General features: G+C 46.5%; 2 protein-coding genes across 4 annotated transcripts in view; one reads left to right on the top strand and one right to left on the bottom strand.

The window, feature by feature from the left end:
• LOC119442243 (uncharacterized) overlaps window positions 1–27,433 on the bottom strand; it is a 110,810-nt gene that overhangs the window by 13,879 nt on the left and 69,498 nt on the right. The window contains exons 1-4 of one of the 3 annotated variants that reach the window (XM_037707045.2): window positions 11,030–11,719; window positions 7,808–8,015; window positions 6,304–6,410; window positions 5,386–5,618 (exon numbers count right to left, since the gene is read on the bottom strand). In XM_037707045.2, coding sequence (XP_037562973.1) covers window positions 5,386–5,618; window positions 6,304–6,410; window positions 7,808–8,015; window positions 11,030–11,143 — 662 coding nt within the window. In that variant the 5' untranslated portion in view covers window positions 11,144–11,719. Of the gene's footprint in view, window positions 1–5,385; window positions 5,619–6,303; window positions 6,411–7,807; window positions 8,016–11,029; window positions 11,720–27,433 lie in introns of those variants that run through there. The other 2 variants (XM_037707044.2, XM_049661999.1) reach the window with 2 other exon arrangements.
• Window positions 1–27,433, top strand: part of LOC119442244 (blastula protease 10) — a 61,741-nt gene that overhangs the window by 28,327 nt on the left and 5,981 nt on the right. Inside the window, exons 4-7 of the mRNA XM_037707046.2 lie at window positions 16,048–16,242; window positions 21,918–22,050; window positions 24,561–24,710; window positions 26,471–26,577. Coding sequence (XP_037562974.2) covers window positions 16,048–16,242; window positions 21,918–22,050; window positions 24,561–24,710; window positions 26,471–26,577 — 585 coding nt within the window. The remainder of the gene's footprint in view (window positions 1–16,047; window positions 16,243–21,917; window positions 22,051–24,560; window positions 24,711–26,470; window positions 26,578–27,433) is intronic.

Below are 27,433 nucleotides of genomic sequence, written 5' to 3'. Positions count from 1 at the left end.
AAAACATCGGCCTCCAAGCGGCTTTGAACTTCATTAAGACAATGAAATGCATTCGTCCTTCCATAACAAATTTCATCTGGAAAACAGCACGCCACACAACAGCTTCCACCATTCCCCTTCTGGATGGTGGTTTCACAACCTTTACACTCCGCTAAGTTGTAACCACACAAATTTCTGTAGAACCACTGACGATGATTATTACGCTCGGGTTGGGCAATTAAGGTCTTACTCCAATCCGACTAACCATGTGCTTTTCACCATTGGAGAAATCAAACAACCTTGCGTAACACCTGTTCAGCTCCGGGTCGGCACGGGCTCACTCTTCCCATGTTGAAAATTTTATTAGAGCGAAAACTCTACTGCGCCATGTCTCGCAAGTTCGTTCATCCCGTCGCAATGACCTTGAGCAGCAGGAGCGCGAGCCACAGGAGCGCAAGTATGGCAGGTGCGACGTCAAGTCACGTGATCCACTGCGGAGAGGCGTCGCAGCTGCGCTCACTCGGAGCCTCCCCGCTGCGGTACCACGTGACTAGGCGAAGGTTTAACGGCTGCTTCGCCAGCGCTTGGTCGCTCAATCTCGCCATGAATGGCGCGCCAGCTGGGCCGTCTGTGCGTGCGCTTCAGCGCAAGGGACAGGCTGAATCCAATCATCCAGTAGATAAAGCTAGACGATAGGCTGCGGAATCTCAAGCAAAGGCAAAGTTGGCTGCTGAAACACAGGAGCAAAGAGAGGCCAGATTAGCACGTTATAGCGAAGCTTACCAAACGCGGAAGCGTACATTAATGAAACACTGTGTGCATAGTCTTTGCAAAACCAAGCCAAACAGACATTTCGCTCGTGATAATTTTGGTTTACAAGAGTTGAAGCTCATCCAATTTTTTTCATAAGCAACCGACATTTTTCTTTTTCATATTTAATTCTTGTTTAAACGCTTAAAACGGTAGCGTTATTTTTGTACCAAAACCTAACCAACCACTCAATTCATTCTCATCATACCGGCCTTACCTAATTAATTAAACTCCTGGAAAAATTTTAGAACGACTTTTAAATTCCCTTAGATATTTGCTACATTATAGCAATTTATTCCATCCTAAAATAATTGGTTTTACAAGTAGGAAGAGTGCGCCCCTCGCCTCGATCATACCCGGTCTGTAAAACACTGTAAAATTAACGGTCAGAAGCTACACGCTTCACTCATCTCTCTTGATTTCAACGGTGCCTTGTGGCGATGCGCGTCCCCTGATGTTGTTTTCCCCGCATGACTGCCTTCTCCTGTAATCCGGCTTCGCCGCGTTGCTTTACGCCGGCGGCGGCTGTCGGTGTGGTTGCAGAATAGTACGAGAGATGACGCGAGTATTGCGCTGCTAACTAGTATCCCTCGATGCCCAGGCGCTGGCCTCGAGGTGATGATGATTGATTTATTGGTATACCCTTTGAAACTGGGCGGCGACAAATAGACACCTAGCCAGCTTGATTTAATCAGGTATACTATCCATGTTCTTTATCTAGCATTTTTGTATACCTCTCATTATTCCTTTCTTTTTTTTTTTCAAAAATTTACCTTGTACCTGCTACCTATGATTTTAAGAGATCAGGTTGTATCCATATTTTCCCTGCTTTTTTTCCACCAGTACTCAAATCCTCTCTTGCTTATTTCTACGGCTGATCTGTTGATGTTTCCTTCCACTTTAAACCCAAGCGCTTCTGGGAATCGCACGTTACCTACGGTTGTCGCTGGGTGGATCCCGTCGCATTTCATTAGGATATGCTGAGTGGTCTCTGGATCTTTACTGCAGCATACACATGTCTCATCTAGTTCCGAATATTTGCTCCGGTATGTTTTGGTCCTTAGGCAACCGGCTCGAGCCTCAAATAGCAAGGCACTGCTCTTAGTGTTATCGTACAGATTTTGCCTTCTAATTTCTTTCTTCTCATTATTGTAAATATTCATTGTCCTTTTTGTTTTCATTCTTTGCATCCAATTCACGGTCTCTATTTCTCTCACTTTCTTCCTGATGACTCCTGGTTGTCTATTTACAGTGTCGATTATTCTGTATTTTGTTGCCAACTTCCTTGACCTCTTCCTCCATTCTGTGTCCACGCTTTTCATGTACAGATACTTGTGCACTTTAGCCGCCCATTTATTTTCCTCCATGTTCCTGAGCCTTTCTTCAAAACTAATTTTGCTCTGTGCTTCTCTGATTTCGAAAGAGGCCCAACCCATGTCACCCTGCACTGCCTCATTTGTGGTATTACCATGGGCTCCCAAAGCCAACCAGCCTACTGATCTTTGGTTAACTTCCAAACCCGACAAGATATCCGATTTTAGGAATAGTATATGGAATTTGCGAATGTTAGCGCTGGCACCATTACTCCTTTCCAGATTCCACGCACCACCTCATGCTTATTGTGGCCCCACAGTGCTCTGTGTTTCATTATTGCTGCATTCCGCTTCCCCTTTATTTTCAGGTTATCTTGTTGGTTTCTTGAGTAATTCTTTCCTTCATTTATGTGTACGCCGAGGTACTTATATTGCTTCACTATGGGTATCACTTACTATTGAATTGACACCACGAAGTTACTCGTCTCTTCATTAAAGATCATAATTTCTGATTTCTCTGTGCTAAACTTCCAAGCTTGTGCGTCTTCTGTGCTAAGCCTAGGTTTGTCGCTGCATTGCCACATATATTCGCAAGTATCTGTAAACCTTTTTTATTGTCCGCTAGTAGCACAATGTCGTCTGCGTACATCAGTCCAGGGACCTTCTGTTGTACCATTTGTCCATTACGCATGTAGGACAAATCAAAACCTAATTCGCTGTTTTCCAGTCGTCTTTCTATACCCTTAACGTAAAGCGTGAACAACAATGGTGACAGAGGACATCCTTGCTTCGATCCTTGGTGAATTCCCACCATTTCATTACCTTTTCGACCTTCTCATACAACTTGTACTTGGTTGTCTCTATATATCTCCCTCAGCAGCTCCACGAAATCGTCATCTATGTCTTCGTGCTGAAGAATATCCCATAACGATTCCCTGTCTACGTTGTCATAAGCTCCTTTAATATCTAGAAATGCTACCGATGGAGGTCTTTTCTGAGCTACTGAAATCTCTATGCACTGAGTTAGTACAAACCTATTATCCTCTAAGCGTCTGCCTGGCCTGAACCTGCAGGCACCCTAGCTGACAACGCCACCTAACGGCGGGGTTACTCGGGCGAAAAGGGGGAAAAGCCTGCTCTTCTTTGGCTTGGGTAGAGTGACCTAGAATAGCTTGGGGTTGGCGAGCAGCGCGGACCTTTCGCGCGTACGCCGACCCGCTTCACGGGACCGTCCAGAGAAGGCTTAGGAGCACGACACTGGAATGGACGAACAGCGACCGTTCGAAGGCACCACCGTTCGCGTCACAGTACACGCGAACGACTATAGGCATTGGTGTCCAGCATGGGGCGAACATATTCGCTCGCTACCCGGTCGCGGTGAGTCGATCATCCTCGATGCGTCGCGCGCGCCCATCGACATGTTCTATGGGTATAGTAATTCTGCTAGTAGGCATTAGTGTATGAAAGGTGCAATAAATGACCTTATGATTGTTTGCACTACTGTGTTGTAGTTCCTTTGTGGCAAGATCACGTTTGAGACCCCACAGCCTTCGACAGCGTTTTGCATTTCACAGTATTACATTATTTCAGATTTCATATCGTATAGACTCGTGTAAGGGCCGCACCCCCAACTTGGCAGCACAAAATTTCGAAAAGAAATTGCCATCTGAGAAGCAATCACGTTCGGTTGCGTGCGCTGCGTACTTCCACGTGCCGTTACTGGATGGCGAGAACTGCGCATTGACCTCTGGTGTAATGGTACATCCGGGGATCCAGGCTGTGCAGTAGTCACCCATTTAGACCAAAAGCTTCGGTCCCGTGTAAGGGTACGGTCGCACCTCGTCAAAGTTGTGAAAAAGAAGTGCGGTCCTTACACGAGTCTATACGGTAACTGCTCTAAAAATCTTTGCCAGTTAAATTAAAATATTTCCTCTAACACAGAACTGTCGTTTACCGCTTAAAAGTCAGCGAGGCGTAAACCCCACCTTCAACTGGAAATCCAGAGGGCTCACCATTAAGTCCTATACTATATGGAATAGTATTATTCATATACTTTCAAATCTCCCGTTACCACCCGGTGTGTCAACAAAGGCAACGCCGACGACAGGTAATTGTCACTTCCGCAACCAACCGCTATGATCAAGAAGCAATGACACGCGAGGCACTCATGTTATCACCAGCTGGGTGCATCGTGCCAAAGATATATACTTCCCCAATAGCCATGCCAATACTTCTACCCGAATTCGCTACCCCACTGTTACTTTAAATGACATGTAGCGTCAAAATGCAGCGCACCATGTGCCTCAAGCATCACCTAAAACTCCTCGTGCATGATACCAGCGCGAAGAAAGGGGACACCGAGAAGAGACGCTGTCACAAAAGAGCGCGTAGTCGGGGCGCGCGCCGCGTGTCATGCAAGCCAGCGAAAGAAGCACGCCCGCACCGCGACAGTTTCGACAGAGGGGGAGGCGGCATACGCTTCAAACGAGCGACGCGACCAACGGCGTCTAGACGTCTAGACGAGCATAGACGAGGCGACGGTAACCAGAGAGAGAGAGAGAGAGAGAGCGGGCGCCGATCGAGGCACCCCCTACCCGGCGAGTCGAGAGAGAAAGAGATTACTATACAGCGTGATCGTGCGTCAACAGGATAACTCACCACGCCCTCGACGACGCTCCGACGGCGGCGGTCGAAGGTGCGAGAAAAAACTAGAAGATTCCCAGGCTTTGGCCATGCTACGAGAGCACGACTCCGATAGAAAGGTTCGAGAACGCCTGTGACGGCTATATAACCGCCGTGCGAGAATCAGAAGAGAGTTCAGACCGCTTCGGTAAAAAGATGTAACGTGAAGACTGACCGTCTGCGGAAGGGGATTACCAGGCAAGCTTGTCGACGAGTTCATCGAGCGTCTGCATTTCCGGAAGAAGTTCCTTCTTACCATGACAGCGCAACAACAACTTTACAATGACGGCGTGACCGCGATGGCCCGAAGATGAAGTCAACGATGATGGTACGGCCATGTTACGACGCCACACGCATTGCGGACATGGGATCGAATTCTGAGGAGACAAATAGAAGTTACTTTTCTTCCACCTCCTTCTGCTAAGGAACCATGCTGACGATTAGCTTAATTACAATATACCCACTCTATACAGACGTCATACAATTTGAACCAACTGCCCTTAAGTGCTATCGTTAAAACAAAACAAAAAAAGCACGAATCGCGACCACGACAGCTTCAAGAAAGCTCTGTATATCGCGTACAAGCAGTCAAATATTTAACCTGTTTGCCTGGACGGTGGCCAAGAGAGATTCGTGATAGTGCACGACCACCTTAGCCTTGCCGGTCGTGCCGCTTGTCGACGTCATGTAGCAGATTTGTTCTTCCCGGTACTCGATCGAGGGACACGGTGTTCCGTTCAGTATCCGTCCCTTCTTCAGTAGCTCGCTCCACGTGATTACACAGCTCGACGCACCGTCCGGTTTGTCTACCAGTTCATCCAGCACTATGATAGTCTGGAAGAAGGGATTCATAATGAAAAGGACTCACATCACGTTTACTCCAATTCGTAAATGCAGGTAAATGAAATTAATTAATTTACGAAGACACTGAATACTCATCCGATAAGGGGTATTACATAATGTCCTTGCTGTGCTACTATTCAAAGACGGCCAGTAAGAACACATTACCGCAATTTATATTGCTCTAATATTAAAGATCTGGCGCAGATAAAGAAGTACCTCTTCCATATATTTTACACTCATTGGTGTTTACCAGGCACGCACGTTCCTGACGTTTGTATGTGATATAAATGACCAACGTATGAAGATGCCATTTGCCAAGGAGGCCATATTAGACCAGCAATGCGTATTATTTACTCTTTTGTGTGCGTTCTTGCATCGTTCCTCTAAAAGCAGAAATTTCAACTCGCCCATAATTGGCCCATGCTTCCATTAACCTTTCTTCTAAAGCGACTTGTTGGTTCTGAGCACTGGTTCCGAGACGAAGCTCAACATTTAGGTGTGAAATCATCTCTCTATCTTTTTGTTAGAGCCCACAGATTTATCTCTGGAGCATCAATGAGTGTTAAGGTGTTCTTGAAGGTTCTCACCAACACATGCAAGTGTTTCAATCGCTACAAATTTAATATTTTCGCTCAGGTCAACTCGTGAGTGTTTAATGGAGTTCCGGTTCCCGTACCTTAACAGATGGGAGCTCGCGCTGTAGCTTGAAAGCTTCCTGAACCCAGCATGGTTCACAGAAGAGGGCGACCAAGGACAGGGGCCGCATTGCATCGGCAAGGATATCTGCACAGGCACATAACTTTTTTAGCCACAAATATGTTTATTCTTTTACCACAGTAGAGGAGGAAATCTGTTATGGGAAGTTAGTGACAGAGTTGAGGTTGTCTGGTGAGAAACGTGTCTGTGCATCCTTACATCTTTACACCCCACAGCGTTACACAGGGTGCGTATCGTCTGAACACCTGGAGACGCTTCTGGTAATGAATGTGCGATGAAGTCGCCCCACCTTATTAACAATAAATGTTTTCTCTTTCTCTCTCTCTCGGTGCAAATTGTGCGATCATTGATAATGTTACTATTCACAAGTACTTCAAACTATTCGAACGTGGCGCGCGAAGCGGATAATGGCTGTATTTTATGCTCCGGAGCACTTGCATAAGTAATTTGCTGAAAGAACGAAAATTACCCACACATTAGGCTTTCTCTACATGACCCCTTATATACCCCTGCCCTCTGCCAAATTTTAACTCGCTGCCGCAATCAGTTTTCCCAGGACAATGGGAAATAACGCATATAACGGCTGTATAGCGATTTCGAATGCTAGCATTGCAAAGGCCGTATAGTAAACCCACAAACTTTAAGCTTTGCACGCCCACATCAGCCATAATATAACCTCCTCCTCCTCCTCCTCCCTCATTCTCACCAAATTCGAACTCAGTTACAAGTATAGTGCTTCTATAGGACAGCGATAAAATCTTCTCCGCGTTTTGTAAAGCATAACTATAGCACTCTAAAGCGCTTCCTTAAGTAACTCATTGTAAAGAGCGCAATAACGCGCACTAAAATTTGCCTGCGCATCACCCATAACCTCTCCCATGTAAACTAGGCGTCACATTCAGTTCACCGGGGAAACCTCCCAAGTGCTTCGTAAAACCTCTGAAAACATAGAGAAAACTGGCATTCAGTAATTACCATGCAAAGACCGTAATTCATCTAGAAACTTCAATCTTTGGCCTCAGATTAACCCTCAAATGGCCCCCTCGGGGCCACATTCAGTTTTCGAAGGAGACTGGCAAACATTTCGTATAACGTCTACATCACGCTTCGAACACTATAGCATACGTAATTTACTACAAAAACCGTCATTAACCGACACGCTTAAGGCTTATACCGCTTGTCACCCATAACATACCCCCATAACATAACCCTATTCTCTCCAAAAGTAAGCGCTATATTCTGTTTTACGGTATCAACATGGCACTGTGATTAGAGTGAAAATTCACGACCAGAAACACTTTGGAAGGGTATACTTCTTGCTTCAAGTTCTCTACCTTGCAACAGTGTCAATAACCGTTCTGTTGTCATTCATTACACGTATGTAGCTTTTTCAAGTACATTTTCGTCTAAGCCAGACACGTAACAAGACAAAAACAAAAAAGGACGCCTTGGCTCCTACGCACCGACTCCGTATCCTGGGTTCATGTACATAGACGCCACGTTGGCGCTAGCTGCACCCAGAAACGCGGGCAACATCTGTAATCGTCTGCCGCTGAGAAGCAGGATTCTGTCCCCCGCCTGTATACCTAGTCGCCAGAGCGCCGCCCGCACAGCCTCCACCTGCTCAGCTACTTCACCGTAGGTCACCGCTTCGTCGCCTGTGCCATTGATCTGAAATAGAGCGCCACCGCGAGTATTAACCATTCTCTTCCTCATTCATTCTTTTAGAAGATATAAGATCTTTAGTCAGGTATGGAGAGGTGTGCTTTGCCTGGCAGAACAAGTTTATCTGTTTTTCTTGTTTTTTAACAGCGGAGCTGTTTGAGAAGCTGGCCTACCCTAGCAACCACTTGTCACAGCTGCGCCTCGCTTCGCCGCGCCGCCGCTCCGCAGCGCCGCGCCGACCTACTACGACCGCGCACCTGCTCCGTCTAGCCATGACGTCACTTCACGTCGCCTAGCAACCACATGTGCCTCGCTTCGCCTAGACATGCAAACGCTTCGCCAGGCCGCATCTTGAAGCGCTTCATGCGACCAAGCGATAATATGCGCGTCGGTGGCAAGCCGATCCGGAAAACCGTGCCAAAGCTGCAGCCGAGAAGAGGCACCACTATAGTGCAAGCTGCGCTAATTATTTACAGCTATAACTGTTGTGGCCCCATTCTCTAGTCGTTTTAAAGTGATAGCTTTAAGGGCCTTACTACGCAGAATGCACGGCGTCACCGGCGTTGATCGTGCGCTGACCGTGAGCGAAAATTGTCTACCAATCAGAGCGCGGCCCGTATCTATCAATCACAGGGCGCCGCTCAGTTTCTTGCAGCACCACCAGCTGGCGTTCGCCTCCGCGCATCCGCGGAAGAGGTGGCGTCGGCCGCGCGGGGGAAAAAAAATGAAACAGAAAGCTCGTCTTCGTGCATAGCGTAAATTTGCCGCAAGTGTTTACCGGCAAAGATTACGGTTGCATAAGCTGCAGTTGTCGGGAAGCGTGAGAAGCAGTCAGGGACCCCTTAATGCTATCGCGTTTTGCTCTTAAAGGCGTAGCTTGAGCGTCTCCAAAGTTATGTTAATGTCCCCCGGTGTCTGCAGGTGTCCTTCGCAAGTGTGCGTGCGTGCGTGCGTGCGTGCGTGCGTGCGTGCGTGCGTGCGTGCGTGCGTGCCTGCCTGCCTGCCTGCGTGCCTAAGTGCGTGCGGTTCATGCGTAATCATGAGGTAAAGGAATGACATTTCAGATGTTCGAAAGTTGTGACCATAACGAAGGTTCTTCGTCGTGGTTTTCTTCCATTTCAGTATTTATAAATAATTCATAAATTTCATCGTCTGTTGTCGTCCGGATAGACTTGCCAACACTGGTCATGGACATGGCTGCCCTTCCGATATTCAGCCCCTGCCATGTTTTGTTTTTGCGCGGGTTGTTTCCGTAGACATTTCATGCTATATTTCATGTGAACTTCTAATGCTCCTTCTTTTAGAATTTTAAATTTTTATTAATTCACTCATCCAGACATACAAATGGTTTTCACACTATGTTTGTGTGGGAAGAAGTGGCAAAAAGGCAACTATAAATGCCTGCCAATGTGCCAAAGGCCTCCCTAACCACCAAATTGCACAACGTTCGGCACAATGGACTTCTACATTTTCAACAATATGGTAATGAAGGAAGCACATATAATTTTACAAATATAAACAAAAAAATCACAAAGATAAAAAACGCTGCACCTAGGCAAGTAACGCTCTTCTCGAAAGAGAACAGACCACGAAATATCAACAAAATGCAACATCGGAAGCGTGAGTAGATAGCATGCATCTTCTTTTTAAGAAGCGCTACCGAGTCGTATTCTTCCATATGCCGGTACTAACATTATGTGTATTCAGTAGCCGAGGCATCATGTGTGTAAGTTTCTGCCTGCCGTAACTTGTCCGAATTCTCTTACTGTAATAGGTGGTGTGTCTAAAGCTATAGGTATGTTGTTTCCGAAAATAGACTTCACGGAATGCATAGAAATGGATAGAAATGCACAGAATAAACATCAAAACCGATTCTTAGTTGCCCTTTTCCAGATCGGAATTCGTCAACAGCTCATGAATTCTTTCGTCTGCCAAAGTGCGGAGGGACATGTCGTGGACCTGCCACAGAGGTTCGCCATGGCGAACCTGTGTAACTTCTAACAAAAGTTTTTTTCTTTTTTTTCTTCTAAATGTGCAGCAACCAGGGCAATTTAGCACACTTCTGCAAATGTTACTAAATTCGCGCTAGATGTTGAATAGAAAATAGCCGTTATGTTCACCTAAGCTTATTAAAAAGCAACATGCGGATTTAGTTGATCCAACAACAGGCTTGAAATCGCATCTTTGAGCGAGATGTCGCTCTTCTGACATACAGAATGCGAACCGCAAGATGCTTTTCACGGGCCGAGGTGGCAAAGTCCGAAAATACCTCACAGGTCTGGTGTAAAGGTTCGCGCTTAGCTAAAAAAAAAAGGCAAATGATCGAGTTTGCCTACGTGAGATGAAGTGTCTTGCCGCCGAAATACAAGAGGCAATAAATGTCGACAAATAAGCATTTTGCTAACGTTTTTACAACAAAAACCTTTTAGCGAAATTGATGCTCGTTTTGCGGTAAGAGTAATTGTACACAAGCGCAATAAATGTTTGCTGAGTTCTATAAGTTATAAATGTCCACCATAACATAGTATCCAGTATGCAGATAGGTTCGTGCGCAAGGCGCACGGACACTTTACAGTATGTTTTGCAGCTTAGCATTCGTTTATTGACTCGAGGCTTCTTTATCTATCTATCTATCTATCTATCTATCTATCTATCTATCTATCTATCTATCTATCTATCTATCTATCTATCTATCTATCTATCTATCTATCTATCTATCTATCTATCTATCTATCTATCTATCTATCTATCTATCTATCAGAATGCCCTTCACTGGTACGATTTAAGAAATACATACAATTAACATACGACTAGTACCTGATTCAATACAGACAATTTCATTGCGGTCAATCGCGCACATATTTGTTAATTTTACTGGACAAGAGAAATCATTTGCATGCAAGTTCTAAGTTAATGGCTACAATTTATTTCAACGGGCACTGCGTTACAAGTTATCGTGGCAAATAATTCTAATAACTGTTCACGTTTCAGAATCGCATGAACATCACATTTTTCCTCACCCATTTCGAACTCGCGTGACGGCGCAGGTGTTGCAGCATGTACTCCCCAAAGTTCCTCCGCAAGTCGAAGAGGTGCTCCTTCGGATCAATGATGCTCCTGAGTGGCGATGCCATCTTTCTAAATTCAGCGGTGCCCGCTTATTCGAGTCAGCAGGAAAAGAAGCCGCTCGTCCACGGTGGTCACTAGGATGACATCCCTCTTGTCTCGTCCTTGTGGCTACTGATGGAGAAAGACGGCTTGATTTCTTTTTACCTAGCCCCTATATAGCAAAAGCTCAGGCGCTGGGACTGCCTCCAAGAGGTCCTCACTATTTCTCGACCTTTCCATTGCTAATTTCCTCGCCGTATGTTAGTAACAAACATACGAAGCCAGCAGACAATGAAGGTTGCTATAGTAACAAAAGATCGAGTGGCATCTGCTTCTTCGACTGTTCTCGCTCCTCATCATGAGCATTGTTCGTCTTTTCGTTCCCGCAATGATACCTTCTGTTACGTCACTGGATATGACGGCCACGGCTCTCCATTACTTCCGGTGCCGGCGCATGAAGTGAAGTAAAAGGTAAAGGAGCAAGACACGGGCGTCGCGAGTGTGAGATTGAGTAACCAACGTCTTGTGTGCGGACGTGTGCTCGGTGCCAACCGAGGCAATTTCAATAAAGAAGGCAGACGGACAGGCTCCGCGACGATAAACGTCCTATTCGAAGAAACGGCGCTTTTAATGGTGTAATAACCCCGCCGTTTGTCGCCTTATCGTCTGTTTTTTTTTTTTTTTTTTTTTATATATATCTCATTGTTCTTTCAGTCAAAGGAGACGGCTACTTTCGCTGTCCGAAAGCTAAAAAAACGATGTTTTGCCCCCGTGAGGACGCACACGTAAAAAGCAAAAAAAAAAAAAAAAAAACAGCAATACTTGACAGAAAACTAAATTTCAGAACGTGTATTTCGAATATGTAGGGGAAGGCTGCGCAGTGGTGTCACGTGCTTCAGACGGGCTGAAGAATGCTCAAAACAGAAGTGGACACGATGGAAAGGTTGTCCACCGTGTCCACCTTCTTATGTCTTCGTTTCCTTTCTGTGCCACCAACTCACCAGACATGAGCAAATAACAAATGTAGCCCAACTTTCAGTGATTCTGAAGAAAATTAATGTCTTTTATCTAAAATTTTTTAACTGATCCAAAGTTGCCGATTGTGCTATCTTCGAAAAGGTATTGGCAGATTCGGTCAGAACATGTTCAGTTACAATGCAAGGTGCATTAAAAAAGTAGGTCGAGTGAACAAAGTTCATCTACCAACTGCTCTTTGTGTACTGCGGTCATACGTCGGCAAACTCACCTGTGAATCGACTCACTCAAACTTAGTCCGACGACCCGTGAGCTTGGGTCTGAATGAGCCCGGCCGAATAGAGTTTGAGACCGAGTGAGCCGGGCTGAGTAAAATTTTGGGTAGTCTGGGTCAGCCCTAAGCAAAAATTATAATTTGTGAGTGAGTTCGATTCCTTTTGCAGACATACGACTGCTGTTACTTATTTATTCAGAATATTCCTTAACTTAAAATAAATTCCGGGGTTCTACGTACCGAAAGCACGATATGATTATGAGGTACGGCGTAGTGGGGGACTCCAGATTAATTTGGACCACCGGGCTTCTTTAACATGAACCCAATGCATGAATACACGGGCGTTTTTGCATTTCGCTCCCATGTAAATTCGGCCGCCACAGCTGGGGTTCGATCCCGCGCCCTCGGGCGTAGTAGCGCCATGCCAAAGCCACTACGCCACCACGGAGGGTCACAATATTCCCTTATTGCGTAGAAGCGTATCACCGGTGTTCGGGGTGGGGGTGTACAATAATGAGGTTGGCATCGTTGAAAATGAAATCTATGTAAATGCAGTAAATAGGGACAGTTTGATCAATCAGACCATATTTACACATATTTTATTTTGACTTTGCGCTTAGGGTGCGCCTGTTCCATGGAAATGCTCGTGTTTCGAAGGAGGGTTCAGGATTTTGTCGAGTCCTTATAAAATATTAGTGGCGGGCTGCTATTCGCTTTACTGCTCGGCCTACGAACCAACATACATAAATAAAACGAACAAACCCTACCTGAGAAATCAAATGTAAAACGTCATTGTCTCAACTAAAGATATGGTTCGATACGACACGATAGTATAATAAAACAATGTTCATCCTTGGGACGGGGGGGTACGTGTGCGCCTCAGAGATCGTTTTTGCCTCTTTTTGTTTCGTTTTTTTTTTTGCAATATAATCAGTATTTCCTGTAAAGGAGTCTCGTATCGCCCATCTAAAAGCGGTGAAATGAAACGCCAAGAAATTTATGCGCAGCCGAGTGAAATGACGATCGCAGGGTGCATTTCCTGTCGACCTTCGTCACTGCGCACAGGTCTACAGTTAATGAACGTCACAAAATCGGGACACGACAACGCTATTCACAGAGCCCTAAGATTGCGTTCATCTGTCCACTGGTTTATAGACCATATGTTCTTTACCGTGCCACCAGTGCTACGCAGCGCAAGTGGCGACGGCTACAACATTTGTATCAACAGCATTGTGGCGCTTTAGTTTATAGAAGCTTTATTTCCTTCCGGGAGTCGGATGACGTCCAAAAGTATGACCATATTCCTGATATGGCCAAAATGTCTCAATCGCAGAGCTTAGCTTTTGCCTGATGATGTACTTCTCTTCCAGTTCTGTTATTTCTGGTAAAATGCACTCGGAACGTTAGTACCAATGCATAAGTTCAGGTGAGGCGGTGATGCTTCGCTATTTGATATATACGGTGGCTTTTTTTTAACTGCACCAAAATTTTTAAAATTGGCTGTGGCAGATAGCACAATTATAACCTTTCATCTAAATTACTCGAGGAAACGGCCATTCTACTACTAATCAAAATCCTTAATTGAATCATTCGCATAATTACGCTAATTAAACTTTTAAATAACTATACTGAGGCATATGTTTAATTCTACGAATTATAACTATTGAGTTCGCAAGGCGAATTGATACGAATTGAATTCTGGAGTTTTACCTGTCAAAACCATGATTTGATTATGAGGCGCACGCCGTAGCGGGGTCTCCGGATTAATTTTGACCACCAGGGCATCTTTAACGTTCCCCCAATGCACGGGACACAGGCATTTTTGCAATTCGCCCCCGTCGAAATGCGGCCGCCTCGGCCGGGATTTGCTCCCGCGACTTCGTGCTTAGTAGCGCAAAACCATAGCCGCTAAGCCACCGCGGCGGGTTCAAAACGGATTCTCAGGACTGCACCAGTTTCGAGATATTCATTTCCAATGTGTCTGACTAAGTGCATTGCCGTTACAGTTACTTTTTTCTTTCTTTCTTTCTTTCTTTCTTTCTTTCTTCTCTTTCTTTCTTTCTTTCTTTCTTTCTTTCTTCTTCTCTCTCGCTCTCTCTCTCTCTCTTTTTGAGAAAGTGCTGTTTTATCCACTGAAGCGCAAAAGTAACTGGAACGCTAATGCACTTCGTCGAACACTTTGAAAATCAATATCTCGAAACGGGTGCAGTCCAGTGAAATCGTTCAAGTGGATACGCCTTGCGAACTCACCGGCTTCAAAATCAATAATTAGAATTAATCAGCGTAATTAAGCTAATTGATCAATTAAGCATTTTGATGTTTTGTGTAAGTAATGGTCGCCTGATCGAGTAATGTAGATCAAGGGTTACAATTGTGCTATCTGCCACAAGCAATATTTAAAAAAAATTGGTGCACCTAAAACAGAAAACCCTCTATTCTTGTTTTGCCCAGAGGTTTGCCCAGAGTGCGGACTAGATATGGTGAACGTGTTCGTGCTTTCTATGTGCCAAGTGTTCTCAATGACCTCCCAATTAGTGTTTTCTCTTTAGGCACTCGGAAAGACGTAAAGTCTGTTATCTTTGTTTTGTATGCCTGATTTTTTTTTCTTCCTGCCTGTTCCCTAGTCCAGTGATTTTCGTGATGTGAACCGACAGTGATGTATGTTCTGACTTGTCCCAATTGCTGCCGCGCACTGCCCCACAAGCCTTTTGTTGGCTTGGGCAGGCCCATATTTGTACCCTGTAAATTAGGGGACCCTGATCATGAGAAAGAAATTTACAGAAGAGTAAAATTGCGTTGAAGTGCATACAGCAGGCATTACCAAATCCTTACTGGGAGCTTACCACTGTCGTTGAAAAGAAAAGTGTACAATCATTCCATTCTACCAGTGCTAACATATGGGGCAGAAACTTGGAGGTTAACAAAGAAGCTCGAGAACAAGTTAAGGACCACACAAAGAGCGATGGAACGAAAAATGTTAGGCCTAACGTTAAGAGACAGGAAGAGAGCGGTGTGGATGAGAGAGCAAACGGGGACAGCCGATATTCTAGTTGACATTAAGTGGAAAAAACGGAGCTGGGCAGGCCTAGGTGGAGTGATGAAGTTAGGTGGAGTGATGAAGTTAGAAAATTCACAGGCGCAAGTTGGAATCAGCTAGCGCAAGACAGGGGTACTTGGAGATCGCAGGGAGAGACCTTCATCCTCATTGAGGAAGAATTCCTCCATGTTCGTCCTGCAGTGGCCATAAACATAGGCTGATGATGATGATGATGATGATGATGATGATGATGATGATGATGATGATGATGATGATGATGATGAAAGCCACAAATAAAGAAGTTATTTATATTTTTGTGGGACGCAGGAGGCGACGTTATTCGCCTCCACTGCCCGTCGCAGTTTTGCAACTGCAACTGCAGTTGTGGACTATCCTCGGCGGTTATACGTCCATGTCACAGCGAGGGGCTCAATGTATGCCTAGAATTCTACGTGCTTAGAACATTATGAGGCTAATGGCTACCAAACTTCGGTCAAAGAAAAGTAGACACATGCGCAGAGAATGCATGCGCAGAGAATGAGTCCCAACTATTCACAACTAGTCACAACGCAGAGAGGGGCAAACATGTGAAAGTGAAAGGTTATTGAGCATGAGTTGATGATCTGCATTGAACTTGTGCGCAGACGTCAGTGGTGATCCACGAGATCGGACACGCGATAGGCTTCTACCACGAACAGATGCGCATGGACCGGGACGGCAGCATCCTCATCCTGTGGGAAAACGTGCCGCGGGACAGAGCGTCCCAGTTCGCCCAGACATTGGAGAATAGCCGCGGGGTGCCGTACGACGTCACCTCCGTCATGCAGTACTCGCAAGGGGTACGTATTGATTGTGTACTCCCGTAACTGGCCACGCCATGATCATTCGTTTGTAAAACGGGCGGACGCAATCGCAGCCTGAGGCGAGCCTTCTGCGTTTCTAACAGTTTTCGTGTGAACTTGTGCAGACTTGAGTGCTCTCTGTAAAGGCTCCTAAAGGCCAGAGTAGCCTAGAAGAGTTTTCTATTACCACTCTTGCACGTGTTTTGTACTTCCCTTATATAAGTGATTGTTCTTAAGGTTCTCTCCCCCCCCCCCTCCCCGTTTTACCTCTGGACGCCTACATGACTCCGAGATGAGTACTGGGTCCTGTGTTTACAGCATTTCTCTGTAATTAATTATGACCAGAAAGGATATGATTCGTTTAATTGATGAACTAGATGGCGCGACAGAAAAGCAAGATGGCGTGACCCAGTACTGCTGCTGTTGTTGAATCGCTTATCAAAATAATAATGACAAACGAAATGCTTGCGTTCGGCGAAAGATGCGCTGATAACTGGAAAGATTATGCCTGCGACGTGATGTGCGATGCCGGTGAATGAGTTGCATTTTATACCGTGAAGATGACTGCGAACTATCTTGCGTTAGGGACAAGGAAGTGCGACGTTCCAGCTCGACTGACAGTGGGCCTTGACGACTCGCTGTCAACTGACGATTATATTGACAAATGTCATCTAGGAACTGCGCAGTAAACCCCGTTAACTCGAAGCTGCAAAAACCGGATAACATTTATGTAAGCGGAGCTTCGGAGTAACCGAAATCACGAAAATAGAAGTGCTCTGGCCGCTTTTAGAGCTCACGGAGCCTTTCCAAAATGCCGTCAGTAATATATTCTCGGTCACTTTCTCGTGTATCAGCAACGGTCATGTCGGCGTCTATGGACAACAGCGTTGCTGGCCCTCTGCCTATATACGACGTATAGGCACCCAGCGCTAAAGCTTTGCAGAGTAAAATCCCTATATAAGAAAAGTACCGCCATCTACTTTTTCCTCCGCCGCCTCCTCTCCTAAAGCGCTTGCTTTTTCTTTACTTTTTGCTTGCGAAAGCCAAGTCGACGGTGGCGCACCTAGAAAGTCCACGTTGAAGCTTTCAGGCCGGGCGCGCGCCGCCGCGGCCGCCGGCGACTGCGGCTGCGCAGAGGACTTTCAACATGGCTCTGAGGCGGAAAAAAAGAAAATATAAAGAAGTGAAAAGCGCGCGCTATCATCGTCCAATCGGAGATACAGGATAACACAGGAGAGAGCGAAGCGGCATTTGTCAAAGGATGGCGGTACTTTTCTTATATAGGGACCTTATTGCAGAGTAGACAGCAGCGCCAGAACACACAGCCTAACGAGTGGTGCAATGTGGACGGACGAAATTACCAAGCGCCTTTGTAGAATACAACGGCGATCCTGCTTTGATTAATTCGTTGTTTTCCTTTTTGCTAAATTTTGCTGCGTGTGAGCGTCACGAACTTCGTCGGACCGCCTTTCCCGCATTTCCTTCTAATAATAGAGAAGTAATAGTAAATCATATAGTAAATCATTTCCTAGTAATAGTAAATCATGTAGTGCGAATCCGACACAACCTGCAGATCCGCTGGCGACACGTTTGCTTTTTGAGCCACGTAACATTGTGTAATGCCCTCTACAGGTTTGCTTTAGTTCTATAACATGAGCCATCTCTCATATTAAACATTAAAACATTAAAGACATTAAAACGTTTCAGGATGACGCAAGTCGACCCAGTACTGCAGGCAGATTCGCATGCCGCCGTTTGGTTTACACCCCGTATATATGGTAGAACGTCCAACCGTCGGCTACTTACACAAATATGCGACGTGTGACCGACAAAGTTGTTCTAGCGCAAGAAGCCGGGCCATATAATGCCCTTGCGATTACGGGTGCCATAAGCCATACAGGCTGGCCCAGTCCGGTGACAAGGCCGGCTCGATACAGTGCCGAAACACAGGAGAAGCTGCGAGACATGTATTTCTTTCTTTAAACGCCCTGCATGTATCGTACGAGAATGGTTACATTGCAAACGCTGGTGTCTGGGCCGGTTGCCGTCTCGCGCTCCTCTCATCTTTGCGTTCGTTCCTTACTTAGAACCAGGCGCGGATCCAGGGGGGATGTCCGGATGTCCTGACCCCCCCCCCCCCCCCCCCCTCAGATTTCTGCATCGCCCCCTCGCTGACAGGGGGGATGGCCCTGTCGCAAAAAAAAAAAAAAAAAAATATGGCCACCAGCATTCTTCAAAAGTATTTTTCGCGAGTACCACTGGTATCAGCCATGTAGAAGTAAAGCTAGCTCGCTCACAAGCTTAGTTGTATTCCGTAGGAGTGTGGTGTCGCGAAGTTGCCGTAGTTATTTTTTCTCATGAACACCTTGGACCTCCTGGCGCCTGCCGTGCCTTACTCGTCCCGTCGGTGGCGTCGAATGAACGAAGGGACGTCCCCTTTTCCAAACACGCCGATGTCCGCGCGAGCGCCTTCGCGCCTGATCAACTTAGATGCCCCTTGGGGTGTCATCGGTTTCCTCATTGGCTGTCATCGGTTCCGCGACCAACCTGCTTAATGAAAGAGATCTCTTGCTGAAGTGTTCAGATATAAATAATAACAACTAACAGCTAAACTAAGAACTACGCATAGGCAACTTTTTTTAACTGTAGCACTCATTGTGATCACAGTTACACGTTGACAATATCCAGTACGAGCACAGTACCGTTCGTACGCTACAAGTTTTTCATTGTAACTTCGCAGTTTTATTGTCGTACATTAAGCATAGGAGGCTCAAGCCCGCCGGATCCGTTTCTCTGAGTGGGCGTTCTCGCGGAGCGGGGCGAAGCGGGGGAGCGTGACGTCAGCGGCCAACGCCAGCGCGCGGGCCTAGGATGGCGTGGCGTGGTTAAAGTAACGGGAGCAGATGCGCGCCTTGTGTAAAAGGATGACGTCGCGTGGGAAACAAAACATGAAGACGCTGGCTCGCGCTCTCGCCTACTACGCCACATCGTTATTCCTGTAGGTGGCGTCGTGAGTCTTCATACGCGGTGATTCGCATATCGTAAACAACCAGCGTAGTGGTTGCTGCGTTGGAGCGGAGCGTTACGCCCGTAGTCAAGAACGTTCCTCTAGTCAACACACCACCACGACTCAAGAGAGAAGATGGCACCGCCATCCCTCCACAGAAGTGGTCACTGAGCTTCATGATCATTCACGGGGAATTCATGAGAATTGTCGCGTCTTTATTCTCGATTATTCTGCGCAGTACGACAATTGAAATTTGGAGTCTGATATTTCGTAGCACGGACACGCTAGAATAATTCTTCCGACTGATACTGTGTAGAAACTCGACTGTCTCCTAAGTTTTCAATACAAACATACCCACTTACTACTCTCAACAAAAAATAATTGTTCAATTTTAGTTAATTGGGCTGCTCACAGCGATAATTATCATCTCACTTTGTGCCCCCCTAGCCACATAACTTATTTGCACAGGTGGTCTTCTCGTGCCTCCCAGTGCCTAACTTTAAGAAAACCATAAAGCTTAGTTTTGAACACCCTGTATTATCAGGCGCAGGCGCCAAGCACATGGCTGTATTGGGTAACGTCCTTTTACTATAAGCTCGGAGAAACCGATACCTGGCTTCGCTACAGGTCTTCTTCCTCTTTCTGGGGTTTTACGAGCCAAAATCAGTTCTGATTATGAGGCACACCGTAGTGGAAGACTCCGGATTAATTTTGACCACCTGGGGTTCTTAAACGTGCACTACAACGCAAGAACACGGGCGTTTTTGCATTTCGCCTCCATCGAAATGCGGCCGCCGCGGCCGGGATTTGATCCCGCGATCTCGTGCTCAACGCCTGAGCTGACTGAGCCACCACGGAGGGCTACAGTTGTTGCTTTAGCCGTATAAACCGCGGGTTTATCGCCAGGTAAAATGGTAAATTTCGGTAAATAAGAAAGGCTACTATCATCATCATCATCAGACAGAAGCTGACCCCCCCCCCCCCCCTCAGAAAAAACCTGGATCCGCCCCTGCTTAGAACACCTCTAAACATTGCGTGTACAATAGCCACTATCTGTGAAATATCTGTACCAACAGCTGTTCCGCAGGAATTACCTAGGAGAATACTGGTGCCTTGGACTGGCTCAAAAGCCAGCGCCTGCGTCAGGCAGTTATTAGGCTATATATATATACGCTTAGGTGGCTTCAAAACCCCGTGTACGTAGGTGCACGTTAAAGAAACCCAGGGGGTCTATATTATTCCGGAGTGCCCCACTACGGCGTGCCTCATAATCAGATTGTGGTTTCGGTACGTAAGACCCCATTATTACAATTATTATTATCATTATTATTAGATGACATCCTAACAGTGGAGGCAATCTGGCGTGAAGCCGAGTGAGACACGATAAGCCGCTGCAAAGGCCTCGTTTCGTCCTGCGCTTATCTTGGGCTCTGTGCCCGCGCGTGACCGTGTATATATCTTCCGGGGTTTCCAAATGTTCCACGTGGACGCTCATCCACTTAATCTCGGAATTTTCCTCGCACAGTACGCAGGCGGGCTCAACTTTACAGAGACTACCACTCACTGCGCTTGTCATGTGCCATATTAAACGACATTCTATTTCCCACTGCTCGTGGGTCTAGAAGTTATCACTGCTTCCAGAGCCCTTCTATCGTATTTGAAGGAGATACATTTAGACTTCCGACTGCAGTCTAGATAATCTGATTACTAATGTGGTCTAATATTGTGCTAATTTCTGGACAATTTGCCGGACGTTGAGTGACACCCTGTTGCATATGACGTCGTATATATATATATATATATATATATATATATATATATATATATATATATATATATACGACGGGCTTACCCATTTTTCGGTGACGATGTTTTCCACTGGGTGCGAGACTATTCTTGACCAATCCGCACAGTGTAGATCTGGCTGATTTGGCGTTAGCATTCTGGCCTAGCTTGTGAACGGTGTGAACCGCACGAACATAAACACCGCACGAGGTTAAAAACGCCTCCTGTGCGGCACAGCACCATAATTTTTTTTTTTTTTGTCGGAGTACAACAAATTAGTCGTTAAGTTGTCATCATACTATCGTCGTCATCGATCCTCGTCGTCGCCTTGCTGCTGCCGTTACAGAAACGCTCGCGTGACACACGCAATTGATCGCCTTATACAAGAGGAAAATTAGCCGTCTGGTAACGATTTGCAGAAGCCAAAATGATGCGCTTTAAATAGATACCTCCAGAACGTCGCTTATAACGCTTATAACATCGATTACCACAATGCGCGGGATGTGCATAATTTTATGTACCTTCTTCCTTTAAAGAATAGGCAGGCGTTGTGCCCCTCCTGGTGGCAGTTGCCAGTTAACTATATTTCTGTATTCTCTCAGTGATCTATATACAACATCCATAACAGCACTAATAATAATAATAATAATAATAATAATAATAATAATAATAATAATAATAATAATAATAATACCTGCAAAGCAGAGAAAATTACATAAGCAGAGACTGATCGGACCACAGTTCAGGGAAGTATTGAGCAACATACATGTGTAGCAGGATAAAACAAGTTCGAAATGCAATAAGGATGGTTCAAAAGACAGGGGTGACACATTGGCATCTATGATGCCGACTTCTACAAAACGCGCTTCGCGGTGTGCAGGCGTTCAGCGCGCAGCGGTTCGAGAAGAACACGATCGTGACGCGGGACCCGCACCTGCAGCTAAGGCTCGGAGGAGACGGCGTGCTCAGCTTCCGGGACCTCAAGCTGGCCAACCTCATGTACAACTGTCCGGGTGCGTAATACGTCAGCGCCGCGAAAACAATCTTCAGTAAGTGACGTCTTAATTGTTACGTTACGTGCATGCGTTTGACGATGAAGTCGTCGACGTAAAACAGGCATTTAGTTTTATAGTGACAGCAATTATAAGGACACTCCAGGCGAACTTTCGCCGTCGCGGTGATGTTCCGAATAAACTCCGAGAGCGAGAATTAGCTGCCCGCGCACCACATACTGCGGATGCGATGGCGACTGAATAAGCGGCCCGCGCGCCGTATGTTGGAAGTCGTGAGCGGCAAGTGTCAGTATTTGGGCAAGTCGAGATGGCTGATGAATTCATGCGTTCTATCTTCTCGCGCGCGCCTATAGTGTTGTATAGGTGTTGGGGGGGGGGGGGGGGGGGTCGCATATTCTGAGTTTTGGAGAAACTGCACAGTTGAAATAGTCAAGCGAGCAGCAGCACCAAGCGTTCGATTTGGGACAAGCACGCAAGCTCCCCGCTGTCGCCGCACCTCATCACGCCAGCGTTGCGACAGCGAGTGCTCACCGTCATCGAGCAAGATCTGTTCATGTTTGTTAGTGCGCGCTTTGACATCTTGTTTGTTTAGTTAGTATAACCGAATGTTTACTGCAGTTTGTACGGTCTATAGAACAACGGACTTTATTTCAGTGTATCTGCGTAATACATTGCTATCGCCGCCAATGCTTTGCCTTTCGGGCGAAACTGTATTAACCACTATCTAGCTACCGTCATGCAGCATGAACACGTGTTTTCTTCTTGATTGACGACTATGTCTGTTCGCATATTAAACAATTAGCGGCATGCTGTGGGCAAGTTTCGGCGCAACAAGGTAACTATAAACGTTTTAAGAGTAGAGGAATAGAACGCATTAACAAGACCATCTGTGGGCCGGGTCAAAGAAGACATAATTATCAGAGAAATCGAGTAATCATTATTTTACGTAGGTTGCACTCCGCTAGCCGTACGTATATTTACTTTTATTGCGATAGCAATTGCCGTTGCCGTCGCCGTGAGGTTCCGTATGACGTCAATGGAGATGAAATCGTCGCCGCGCGCCGCCGAACGCTGTGTGTGCGAGTGAAAGGGCGCGAGGGACGCGCGCTTTCACGGGGAGTGAACGCACGGCGGAGAACAAACGCGCGTTCTGCGCCGTGCTCCCTTAAGGGCTGCAGAAGTAGGCGTCTCTTTCCTCCTTTACAATCACCATATATGTAGAGCAAACGCGCCTTCTTCCGACGCGCGAAAGGCCGAGGGGGGAGGACGAGGGAAGGGAGGCGACGTTTAGCTGCGGCACCAATTAAGTGCCTATTTATATCAGAGGCTCCGGCAACAGTCACCAACGCCGCACGCATTTTGTGCGAAATTAACGCGGGCAAAACGCCGACGGCGTCGACAATAGTTCTGCGTGTTGCCGGTGCTGCTGCATGTCCAAGTTTATACAGCTGATAAAGCTACTACCATTACTCCGTATAGCTCTCTACAAATTTGCTATCGCAATTGATGCTTCGCCTTTCAGGTGAAACTGCGACAACTTTTTTTTAAAGATAAATGATTTTTTGCCACATTTAAGACTGCGTATACCTCCCTCTAGAATGAAATAATTTTTCTATTTTTTTTTATCTGCGCGCATGCGTGTGCGTGCGTGCTCGCGCGTGATTTAAACGTTTAATGCGCGATGCACTCCTCCTTAGCCGCTTCCAGTTCGTGTTGTTTTTGTTTTTTTTGACACTATACTTTATTGCCGAGAAGTGGTACCATCGTAGCTCTGCTGCTACGTGTACGGGCTTGCAACGTGGACAAGTCATGCATGTTCTTTCCTTTAAAAAAAGTCATAGTTTCGCCCGAAAGACGAAGCATCGATTGCGATAGCAAATTATTAGACAGCTATTCGAAGTAAAGATAGTAGATTTATCGGCCGTATAAACTCATAAACATAAACAAGCATTGTGTCACGCGCGCACAGGCAAACCAGACACATCTCACTCGATGACCGTGGACACTCGCTGTCAAAACGCTGGCGTGAGGATGCGCGGCGGCAGCAGCGAGCGACTTGACCTTCGTCCGGCCTCTCGCGTCAACGCGAACTAAGCGGCTAGAACACAGCGCGCACGAAGCTATCAGTCCCCATCGCAGATCGCTCTCAAGATAGACCGCGCCATACGCCCCCTCCTCCCTCTAGCGGCGCCGTGCGCGCGATGGATGACGGCGCGCTTCCTCCCCGGCTTTCTTGCGCGTGCTAGATCTAGCCATCGTCCTCGGCTCACAGTCGCACGCTTTCCCTCCACCCACAGCACACGGCACGCGGCCCCGATGTTATCGCACTTGCACTTTATACAGAACATCACGGCGAGGACGACCACGACGGCGGAAATGCGCCTGGAGTGTCCATATATATAAGAGATATCGCAATAAAATCGCGTGGGCACGGTGGCGCACACATTGAAGCCACGGACAAACACGAATGCCACAGAAGCTTATCAACGCGTCTCGCACACTGGTTTCAGATCTGTGTCCCAACCGACGCAGCACGCAGTGCCAGAACGACGGCTTCCTCTTCCAGCCCAGCGGCGCGGCCGACGAGGAACCCTGCAGCTGCGTCTGCCCGCCCAACACGGCGGGAGAGCACTGCGAGGAGCTGCGGGGCACTTACTACGGTATGCGAGTGGCCGCTGCACGCGCTATACCTTCCCTGCGTGACACGCTGGCCGCCCTTGGGCAGTGTGGACAGCCTCCAGCTGATCACGCGACGAAATCGGTGCTTCATCTAGCGCAGTGATAGTCTTGGCCCAGTGACTCACTCTCCTCGATCACATTGAGCACGCTAGTTTTAAAATCGTCTGCAGGTGCGGGAATGCAGTGAATGTACCGTACAAGAGAGCAAACTTGGGCTAGTTGCTTGAGCAGTATTCTGAAGAAATAAAACTGCACCAGCTACAGCTAGGACCCCAGGTAGACGAAACAACACAGGCGCTGGCTATCAAATGGTGGTCTATTCATGGGAAATACGAGAAAAGTCGAGAAGGCGAGAATACATGAAACGGGAGAATAATACCTTCCCGCCTTTTCGTAACGACCTTCCCCCCTTACCCGACTTCAATGCTCCACGGAATGTGTTGGGTCATCCAATCTATGGAGTACAGTTTTCGGTTAAGATGGCGACTACACGCAGTTTCATGTCTTATGACACTGCCGCCTTAGACCCACGGTTTATTCCTTAAAGGTAAACTTCAATTCAACAAAGTATATGGGACCCAAGAACTATTCGATAAATCGAATATACTGAAAACACTCATGCGAATAACAATTTTATTCAAAGGCAAAAACAGATGTAATTTTTGGCTGCGTAGACGTTGTTACCAGCGGGAGAGCGCACTTATAGCAGAAGCGAGCCTTTTGAGCACATATCCTGTTTCAGGAGAGCGGGAAGCCCACCACGACCCTGGGTTTGCAATACTGAAAGACACTACAGAGGCATGTTTCATAAAATGAAAACAATACGTCCTCCTCAAACCGGCATGGTAATGCGTTTATTGTAGCAATACGTCCAGTAGCGCACCCAGGATCTGTGCCAGGGGGAGGGGGGTGACAGTTTGCCAATACCATTTACACAGCACTAATTTCAATTTATTCACGGTAAATTGTCAAAAAATGCGCTTTTTGCGAGTGTGCAGACGATTGCGCGTCTTACATCTTAGTTGCAGTACTCAAATGCGCGAGGAAAGAAAAAGGGTTAAACGAAAGGGGAGGGTTAAGTCGGCCTCAGGAGGAGGGGGGGGAGGGGGTTACAACCCCCGAACCCCCCCCCCCCCCCCCCCCCGTCGGTGCGCCACTGAATACGTCAGTAAATTTCTAAGACATCTCGAACACATAAAGTTTTCTGGGACCTGTTCCTTTTCCCATATTTTCCCCGAGAACTCATTGAAAGCGAGCGAGACGTGGAGATCATTTCGTTGCTTCTAGGTTTTCAACGCATTAGGCTCTATGAATACGAGTCGGGGAATCAAAAGCACTTCGTTAAAACAAAAATATTTTCAAAATCAGGTTTTGTTAAATCGATATTTGAGTGTATTTAAAACAGCAATATATAAGCCAACTTAATGAAATATAATCATAGCATACTGTGTCTAATATAAATATGAAAGCCTTTACCGAACAAGCGGGTGAAACTATTACGTAAATAGGTTATAGACTGAATGAGTACTTTATTTTCGAATAAAAGCAAAAACGCCCGTAAACTTTCAAGAAAAGAAAATCTCCTGTGCATTGTACTGTGAATATGGCGCCGAAGCGCTTGCGGATCTACATCACAGTAAACGATAAGCGTGGCGTCGGTATACGTTAATGATTCACCTACCTTGAAATAAGACTCGCGAGCACGAGTCTTAATGCAAACCATTTCTTATACGTGCCGCAGGAGATCCCGTATGCGGAGGCAACGTGACCACAGCCGGCGAGGTCATCGAGACACCGGGTTTTCCAAACAGGGACGTCGACTACAAAGGTTGCACCTGGTGGATACAGGTAATCGGTGGCCAACAAAGCCATTTCTCTAAAGCGTTCATTAGGAGCAGCGAAACTTCACTAGATGATTAAAGTTCACCAGGTATCTCGCCAAAATCAGTTGGCCAAACGTAAGCAGCGCGCTTGACGCACCATACTTTGCGCACTATATAGCACCAATTTCGTGCTATAGTGATTTCGATTTTTTTTTTTCGTTCAGAAAATCCCCATATTGGCGTCGGGCGACATATCTGTTTGTTCGAGCTTTTCGTTCAGATTGACTGCATTCCACGGAGTTGGTGCGGCGAAGTTGAGAGGGAAGGTGAAGGTCGCCATTTTATTCGCGGTCGCCTTAAACCCGGGCACCGTGACCCGGGCACATGCGAGCGAAAGCAGCAGACACGGATGTTGGAGAGATCGTAGGTCGACCCGTTCAGGCATCATTGCTCGTCGTTTGGTGACTTACCAAAACAGGCTGCAAGGAATGCGCGACACAGCAGGAACTCGGAAAGGAACGGTTTGTTGGGAGAACCGGCTTGACTATAAACACCGGCTTAACTGATGTTCTGCGATCGCTACTTCATTTTCGAAAGAAAGCATGCAGCATGATCTTCGCTGTCATTCCGATCACGGCTTTCTGAGTTGTATAGGAGGGACTTTGCAACCTTGTAGTTTGGGAATAGCGTTTTCGGTTTAAAACAAAAGAAAAAAAAAACGGGAAAGAGCACGCCAATTCTTGGGTTGGGTTAAACCAAATTTCGGTTAAAACCCAAATATTGGGTTTTAACCGAAAATGTCGGTGAAAGCAAATTTATAAGACGGTGGTCGGCTCGCAGCTATGACTCTACATGCGCTCCGATGCAATGGACCGGGGGAG

Source organism: Dermacentor silvarum, chromosome 2 (assembly GCF_013339745.2).
Source record: "Dermacentor silvarum isolate Dsil-2018 chromosome 2, BIME_Dsil_1.4, whole genome shotgun sequence".
Lineage (NCBI taxonomy): Eukaryota > Metazoa > Arthropoda > Arachnida > Ixodida > Ixodidae > Dermacentor > Dermacentor silvarum.
Note: the sequence above shows the minus strand (reverse complement) of the source record. Positions and strands in the feature narration are given on the sequence as shown.